Raw genomic sequence first — 9,036 nt, 5'->3', positions numbered from 1 at the left:
TGTAAAGTGTTACACTGTACACCCAGAGTGGATCTGGACTCTCTGCTCCTCACACCATTCCTCCACAGCACCGTGTCTCCGTGACTTCAGCGTGCCTTCTGGGAAAACACGCCCGGTTACTTAATACACGGTCAAATTGTGCAATTTAGTGGAGGTGTGTGTCTCCATGCTAAATAAGTAATGGATCAGCCATATTATCAGGACATGAGTCGCAAAGATAGTTCATAAAATATTTATATAGTGTGTGTGAATGTGTGCGCGTGGGTGTGCGTGTGCGAGAGGGGAGCAACAATCGAAAGCGATCAAAATGGACGATACTCTGCCGACGCCTTTTAAACGCATCTCCGTGTTACATACGTAGTAATCGAGACTTAAACTCGGAGCATCTCACGTTCCACCATGACACAGTCGGGACACTCATGGTTAACACAGCTTTTATTAAAACGTTCCATAAATTCATAATGTAATGTTGCAAATGTACAAAATGTTGATTTCCTAAAGGCACAAAGGAATTTTTATGCATACTTGTTCTTCCTCCAAAACTTCCCAAGTTATAAAAACTTCAAAAGTTACATTTTTATTAAATATGAAACGGCTAAGACTTAGAAATGTTTAACCCTGAAATCGTGTCAAATTACAGAAAACCTTTGATTGGACTCCTAGACGATATCTCTAAACTACAAATGTGAGCAGTGATGGAGAGAGTCTGAAATCTCTCTTTCAGTCCACTGTTCTTGTCTGATTTGGTGCCGGTGGTAATTCTTCGTTTCCAGTGGTTTGATAATCCACGTAATCCACCGTGATCCCCCATGATGCAACGCTCAGAAGGACTTCCATCGGATGGCAGACAGGATGAAGTGAACGAAGTACAACAGGGTGGTAATGTAGGAGAAGACCTGGAGGAGCAGAGACACGGAGACTCGGACCAGAACTCCTCCTGCACCATACACATCAACACCTCCACCTCCCCTACACCATACACATCAACACCTCCACCTCCCCTACACCATACACATCAACACCTCCACCTCCCCTACACCATACACATCAACACCTACACCACCACATCAACACCTCCACCTCCCCTACACCATACACATCAACACCTCCACCTCCCCTACACCATACACATCAACACCTCCTCTACAGCACATTAGCACCTGGAGAGCAGGTGTAGAGGGTGGGTAACAGTGATGTAGAGCAGATGTAGTGGGTGGTAACAGTAACAGTGATGTAGAGCAGATGTAGTGGGTGGTAACAGTAACAGTGATGTAGAGCAGGTGTAGAGGGTGGTAACAGTAACAGTGATGTAGAGCAGGTGTAGAGGGTGGTAACAGTGATGTAGAGCAGGTTGTAGAGGGTGGTAACAGTAACAGTGATGTAGAGCAGGTGTAGAGGGTGGTAACGGTAACAGTGATGTAGAGCAGGTGTAGAGGGTGGTAACAGTAACAGTGATGTAGAGCAGGTGTAGAGGGTGGTAATGTTAACAGTGATGTAGAGGGTGGTAACAGTAACAGTGATGTAGAGCAGATGTAGAGGGTGGTAACAGTAACAGTGATGTAGAGCAGATGTAGAGGGGTGGTAACAGTAACAGTGATGTAGAGCAGGTGTAGAGGGTGGTAACAGTGATGTAGAGCAGGTGTAGAGGGTGGTAACAGTAACGGTGATGTAAAGCAGGTGTAAAGGGTGGTAACAGTGATGTAGAGCAGGTGTAGAGGGTGGTAACAGTAACAGTGATGTAGAGCAGGTGTAGAGGGTGGGTAACAGTGATGTAAGCAGGTGTAGAGGGTGGTAACAGTGATGTAGAGCAGGTGTAGAGGGTGGTAACAGTAACAGTGATGTAGAGCAGGTGTAGAGGGTGGTAACAGTAACAGTGATGTAGAGCAGGTGTAGAGGGTGGTACAGTGATGTAGAGCAGGTGTAGAGGGTGGTAACAGTAACAGTGATGTAGAGCAGGTGTAGAGGGTGGTAACAGTGATGTAGAGCAGGTGTAGAGGGTGGTAACAGTAACAGTGAAGTAGAGCAGGTGTAGAGGGTTAACAGTGATGTAGAGCAGATGTAGAGGGTGGTAACAGTAACAGTGATGTAGAGCAGATGTAGAGGGTGGTAACAGTAACAGTGATGTAGAGCAGGTGTAGAGGGTGGTAACAGTAACAGTGATGTAGAGCAGGTGTAGAGGGTGGTAACAGTAATAGTGATGTAGAGCAGATGTAGAGGGTGGTGACAGTGATGTAGAGCAGGTGTAGAGGGTGGTAACAGTAATGGTGATGTAAAGCAGGTGTAAAGGGTGGTAACAGTGATGTAGTGGGTGGTAACAGTAACAGTGATGTAGAGCAGGTGTAGAGGTGGTAACAGTGATGTAGAGCAGGTGTAGAGGGTGGTAACAGTAACAGTGATGTAGAGCAGGTGTAGAGGGTGGTAACAGTAATGTAGAGCAGGTGTAGAGGGTGGTAACAGTAACAGTGATGTAGAGCAGATGTAGAGGGTGGTAACAGTAAACAGTGATGTAGAGCAGGTGTAGAGGGTGGTAACAGTGATGTAGAGCAAGTGTAAAGGGTGGTAACAACAACAGTGATGTAGAGCAGGTGTAGAGGGTGGTAACAGTAATGTAGAGCAGGTGTAGAGGGTGGTAACAGTAACAGTGATGTAGAGGGTGGTAACAGTAACTGGAGGTAATAGGGCATGGTAAAGGTAATGTGATCTTTGCTGTTTAAACTGCCCTGGACCGTTACTTGGTGCATAAAACCAATATGAACAGATCAATCAATCAGAGAATCACATCTGGAAGGCGTGTGTGTGTGTGTGTGTGTGTGTGTGTGTGTACTGCTCAGACTCACCACTGCTGCGATGTCGATCTGGTAGTAGCGGAACATGTCACTCTCGGGGACAGCGGTGGTATTTTTCATGTCAATTGTTACTACAGCGAGGGGCACAGATGCACCGAAGTAGAAAAACGCTGCGATGAGGTGATATATAAAGTCCTACACACACACACGCACACAGTTGAGCTTCATTTGAGCAATTCAGTCACTCCAAGCAGAAATATCACTCTTCCTAATACATGAAGCTTTCATTCAAGACTCATACTCAATAGCAACTAAAGGCATTTGCATGTGTCCTTTAAACCTTTTGTTTACGTATGCCGTGACTTACTCATTTAAAGATCCAACTCACACACACATGCACACAGAGTGCGTCCAGCTCACCGCGATGACCCAGCTGGTTTTGTTCTTATGGACTCCGCAGATGAAGATGACGAGCCAGATCGCAGTCATGACGAAGCAGAAGACAGACACAAACATCACCCACCCCTGGGGGATCACCGGCTTCACGTCCGTGGAGGCCACCAGAATCCACACCAGTCCACCAAACACCTGTAACGCCCCTCACACATACATGCGCACACACACACACACACACACACACACACACACACACACACACACACGGTAATTTGTTACTTTACTAGATGCATGCAAAGACACAATTCTTGCCTAGAGTGCATTTGTCAACTAACAACCCAAAGCGGGCGAACCCACATGCCCCTACTGCATGCACCTTCTCTAGTAAGCAAACAAGCTTGCTCAGCTTTCTAAACGAACCAGGGGTCAGGATGACCTTTCAACAAAGACTCAAGGAAGCAATTAGTGATCTGTTCTGTATCTACAGTCATCAGGTCCTGCAACCCACTCGTCCCCAAACTGATACCGTTTAGTTTATTGCTTAAAATGTTCTTGTGCTTATAGCCGTCCCCATGAAGAAACCGCAACAAAATGCAAACTTCAGCAAGAAAGGGCAAATAGAAATTAATATACCAAAACCCTAAACATATCAAAAAAGGTCTAGCCTAATAAAAAGAATATTAATCTTTCTAACTTTTTTCATGCAAAAGCAACCTATGGAATGTGTTTTATAAGTCACAATCCCTTTTCCCCTGCCTTTACACTGCATCAGTCTGGGCTGAGAATATTTTATGTCTTTGAAAAATGTATTCTATTAATATTAAAATACATTTATACGCATCACATTTTCTGTATTCTGCAACATTGTGCCATTTTCATGTTCTTTAAAAATTCATCTTTGCAGCCTAATTATTCATGTACTGAAACCTACACAAACAGCTTTCAGTGCATACAAAGAGGTTTCCCATCATTCCCAACAGTACATGAAAGTCTCTGTCAGGTTCAGACTGAACAACCATCTTGTGAGTGATTAGTGTTACAAGAATTAAGAAGAAGACCACTGATGTAAGCACTAGAGATAATAGTCATATTAAACTTTGAGGCCCACTATTAATGTCCATCTATGTTGTGATCAAGTCTCCTATAGAAATGAAGCAGCGATGTGCTTCTGTAGTGACCCATTAAGTGTGAGAATATCTCAATTTGATACTCTTGTCATTTTAGACAAGAGAGGACTTAGAAAGAATTATGAGAAGAATTATGTTGTATGCACAAGGGCTACTCCACCTTTGATCATGGTCTTTACTCTGTTTTTACTGTTCCCACAGGGGAGGAGCCCGGAGACACCCTTCTGAAAAGCTACTTTAGATAAGTGCTATGGTGAGGAATGCTTTAAGATTATTTACTTGAATGCGTTTATGACATGAAGAACAGTCTGAACATTTGAGAGTGCCCAACACTTAAAAACAGACTGTATTGTTTACAGCACTAGCTTGAAACTATGGCAAATTTCAAACGCAACAGACCAGGAGCCATTTAAAAGAATGATTGAAAATATGAACATATGAACAATTGGCTATGATTTGCTCAGCCTGAAAATATACTTCTGGCTTCTAAACCAGGAAAATTGATATTTTATCCTCTGCCTTTTTAGCTTGCTATATATGATTTTGAAACAAAATAGTGAACGTTGTATATATTTTCAGATGTCTGTATGATTGTTACACAAAGTTACATTACCACAAAAAGTCTCTCATATTTTAACCACGTTTTCCTTAAAAGCTGGAACAGAACGCTGCTCAACATACTTCGTTTTTACTTACAATTTTGCAAAAAATCTTCTACTCTCTACTTCTTCTCTCTCTCTCTCTCTCTCTCTCACACACACACACACACACACACACACACACACACACACACCTTTCAGTTACTGTTCTGTTACTGATACATGCCTTCAAACTACATTCGACTGTTTCTAACACAAACAAAGCCACGAAAATCACTAAAATATAAAAAAATAACATTTTGAGACAATTAAATGCGACCATTGTTATTATATTAATGAATAACTAGGCGAGTGTATCTGGCCAAGCGCTTTATTTCCGTCACGGTGGTTTCGCCCCCTGCATTAACCCAGGAGCCGCCGTAAAGGTGCCGGACCAGTGCGCTCGGACTGACCCAACACTTTCCTCTGGTCTTCTGAGTGCAATAACTCGTTTTCTTTATTATAGTGAGTACCATTAACAACATACACGTGATTAGCTACCAAATCCTGTTTAGAAGTTTAAAATACGGATAAATTTATTAAAAGCTCTTATTTTTCTCATTCCAAAAGTTTAATTAAAGTTGCCAAAGAACCATTAAATAACCTCCATCGTCCCAACGCATATTGCGGTCTCTTCTCTCTCTCATAGTGCAGGTTCCGTTATCTCACCAGTTCAGGCACGAAGAGCATGTCCGGAGCGGTCGTACAGATCCCGATACCGCTGGGCAGGTTCCCCATCGCCTGCGCCGTAGCGGCTGCCATGCTCGCTCCTGGAGTGAGTTAACGGACCTGCGGGTGGCTCTTATCAACGCTCACGCACAGACCGGAAAAACCTGCCCTGCCTCGGCCAAACTTCGCTTCTGGGCACACCTTGCAAATAACAGTGTCCGGCACCACCGCTTTCTGCGGACGAGTGTAAAGTGAACCCGGTGTAGGCAGGGCGTGGTGTGGCGGAATGCGCCCGGCTGCGCTGCTGGAGGCGTTCACAGTTCCGTGCGCTCCCGGGCGCGGGGCGCGGGCGCGCAACATGCGCGGGCGGGTTGCGCGCAGGTGAAGCCGATTCCTTACACGCACTTAGCTAGCACCTTCACGTCCATAATAATAATCGTAGTCGTGTTTCCAGTATTGACTTTCTCTTGGTGAAAGTATGCATCTCTTTATCTTTTTCTTCAATAAAAAAACAAAAGTAGTCAAACCAAGTCAAATAAATGTATAAAATATATTTATTCAGTATAATGTCACTCCAGACAAAAAAAAAAAAAAAAACTAAACAAAAAAAAAAAACGCCAATATTTTCAACTGAATATGGAACATTTGAAATGTAAAAATGTAAAGCCATATTTACAGACTTCAAATCAAAGGGATGGCAGAAGCATTTTTACAAACTGATCCCAGACCTGCAAACCATCAGCGCAAGTCGCATAGTGTGACTGTACTTTAACTTCAGAGGGAAGCATAGGTCTGTCACCTCCTGCTTACAGGTCTGTCACCTCCTGCTTACAGGTCTGTCACCTCCTGCTTACAGGTCTGCAGAGGGCCGAGGGTGGAGTCTCGGGGGGGGGAGGGGGGGGGGGGGGGTTCTGTGTGACATCTGAGGGGCTGGTATGTTAGAGTGACTGAGCTATTATTACGATCATTGGATGTGTGTGTATAAAGTCGGCTATCAGATTATTTTAAGATTCATTTGCCTATTGATTTAGCTTGAGATTTATGTAAAGATGTTTGACGGATCTTGCAGTTTTCGTCTTCGTGTTTCAGCTTTCTGACTTGGTGATTTGGGGTCTTCAGGAGGATTTGTAGCGGAAAATGGCGAAGATGGTGTGGATAAAGTACGTCAGCGTCGACACAAACGCCATGACCTGCAAACGCAGCAGAAATGACGTCATTAGCACAAACATAACATCACATACAGAGATCTCGCATGTGCTTAATTTAACTCGTTATCCTCTATATTCATTTAAAAGGTTGTGTGTAACATAAGCTGAAATGAAAAGCCATAAGACATTAACAATTAGTACCACGTACCACGGCTGCAATGTCCTCCTGGTAGGTTTTGAAGGATAGCAAATTCAAATCAACCACTTTCTTGTTGTCCAGAGTGGTCTGGGCCAGAGTTACCGCAGCGCTCAGCTGGAACATCACGGCGACTAAGTGATAGGCCACGTCCTGCGGAGAAGACAAGAGAGAGAGAGAGAGGAGCTCGTCACACACCAGCCGATACCTGGCCATGGCACTTCCTGACGTCCCACTGTACGCCGGAGAGAAACGAGGAGCTCGTGGAGCAGACCCTTCAGCGCTAGTGCTCAACAAACCTGGCTGACCTTTGACATCTCAAAACGTGCCTCGTGGGCGCTCAACTTCTGTTTGTTTTTAGATACACCCAACCTGTTCTTGGCCTAGTCTTTGCAATGTTTATTGTTGTGATGGTTATTGGTGTTGGGGACTAAAACTGGCTTTCCACTTACTCATTACGTTTGTGTTTGAGAGAGACAGGCAAACTCAGATGCTTGTGAAGGGGCTTCTCTTCCTACCAGATATCCCTGTTTCTAGAGCAACAGTCTCCAGCCTTCGTCTCATGGCCGCACAGTGCTGCTTTACTTTTATAGGCCAATAATCCATGACTTTCAGTGTAATACAGAGATTACACTGCACTTCCTTTGTTTGTATTCACACTGTGCAGCTATTCTGTACGAACCTTCATCATATTCATTATGCAGGTGCATGTCGTCAATCCACGGTGACCCAACGTTACTCGGCGTGTTACAGTGGAATTTGGGGTTTGTGCAAGGTGAGCGTGATTACCAGGCCGATCCAGACAGGACTCTGGTTCCCTCCGCAGACGTAAATGAAGAAGAAGAGGGTGGTGAAGACGAAGCAGAAGATGGAGACGAACATGACCCACCCCAGAGGGTTGGCTGGGTTCACCAGGGTCGAGGCCACCAGGGTCCACACCAGGCCGTCAAATATCTGCAAGGGTGATTCAGTTCAATCAGCCTGCACTGGGGTCACCCAAGTATCCAGAGACAGTCCTGAAACATCTGACCTGTTTCAGCCGACTGCACAGTTAAAACTACACCAAAGCAATCGCACAAGGTAGTAAATGTTTAATTTAAAATCTTTTGAAAGCTGTTGTATTTGAACTGCGACAAGCAGATGTGATGTTAGGGTGTACATTTAGGGCGGATGTGGAAATGTACCCTGTCTCTCTGTCTGTAGCACACACAGTTCTGTCATTGTTTACAGTATATAACAATAGCAGGAGTGCTGATAGACTTCAGCACATATTAGCATCTGACACGCAAAGGGCTCCGCCTTACACAAACAGCAACTTGAAGGCAAATAGGTTTTATATGCGGATGATGAAAGACTACAATCAACGACTATGTACACAATATAATCGGATCGTGATTTCACTCTAAAGAAACCTCTATCACCTGTTCTGGCATTTCTGCTAGATCACTCATGCTGCTTGATATGGTCTTGGTTTCATAACGCATTTCAGTCATGGTGATAGTATTGCATTTCAGGTTGGCCAATCTAGACTTCAGATATGACATTATGCATGTGTATGTATTGTAATATAATACGTGTTGTACTAGCGACAGCCTGATGTCTGAGATTCTTGACTGAGAGAGAATGTAGAGACAATAGTCGCTAACAATCCACAGCCATTGCAAATACAATACTAAAGTTACAGGGTGTTTTGCATAAAGTACAGACAGTAATCCCGTCAGTTGCCATTCAAAAGTTGTATCTGTCTTTATGCATGGCTAATTTCTGACCGCATGTTGACTGAACACTTATGTTCTTAATTTCTTTCAACCCAGAAGGTCCAGCAACACTGCAGTGTTTGAACCACCAGCCCAACCATCAAAACTTCCCATAATCCCTCCACATTCCGCGGTCACGGTCACGTCTGCACGAGAAGCTGAACTGACAACAGTGGTGGAGAGAGATGGCTGAGGGGTGGCATTCAAAACAAACACCCACTCAAGACTCAGACGAAGTAGCTTTTCCAGTGAAAATTAATATTAACAGGATATTATTTGATATATATTTATATAATTTTTCTAGCTACATATAGTTAGC

At 44.0% G+C, this 9,036-nt stretch overlaps 2 protein-coding genes across 2 annotated transcripts; both read right to left on the bottom strand.

Annotated features, from left to right (window-relative positions):
* Positions 1 to 417: 417 nt before the first annotated feature.
* On the bottom strand, positions 418 to 5,918 carry LOC143507173 (myelin and lymphocyte protein-like). Its single transcript, XM_076996525.1, has 4 exons — positions 5,617 to 5,918; positions 3,207 to 3,374; positions 2,838 to 2,981; positions 418 to 896 (listed from the first exon to the last, which is right to left on the bottom strand). The coding sequence occupies exons 1-4, from the start codon at positions 5,707 to 5,709 to the stop codon at positions 822 to 824; spliced, it is 480 nt and encodes a 159-aa protein (XP_076852640.1). The 5' UTR covers positions 5,710 to 5,918; the 3' UTR covers positions 418 to 821.
* A 628-nt stretch (positions 5,919 to 6,546) lies between these two features.
* Positions 6,547 to 8,453, bottom strand: LOC143507174 (myelin and lymphocyte protein-like). The gene is made up of 4 exons (XM_076996526.1): positions 8,382 to 8,453; positions 7,750 to 7,932; positions 6,973 to 7,113; positions 6,547 to 6,806 (listed from the first exon to the last, which is right to left on the bottom strand). Exons 1-4 carry the CDS (start codon positions 8,451 to 8,453, stop codon positions 6,732 to 6,734), a joined length of 471 nt encoding a protein of 156 aa, XP_076852641.1. The 3' UTR covers positions 6,547 to 6,731.
* Between the last annotated feature and the right edge of the window lie 583 nt (positions 8,454 to 9,036).

The sequence above is a fragment of the Brachyhypopomus gauderio genome, unplaced genomic scaffold, assembly GCF_052324685.1.
Source record: "Brachyhypopomus gauderio isolate BG-103 unplaced genomic scaffold, BGAUD_0.2 sc643, whole genome shotgun sequence".
NCBI classification, from domain to species: Eukaryota; Metazoa; Chordata; class Actinopteri; order Gymnotiformes; family Hypopomidae; genus Brachyhypopomus; species Brachyhypopomus gauderio.
The sequence above is the reverse complement of the archived record's forward strand: the minus strand, read 5'-3'. Positions and strand labels throughout refer to the sequence as shown.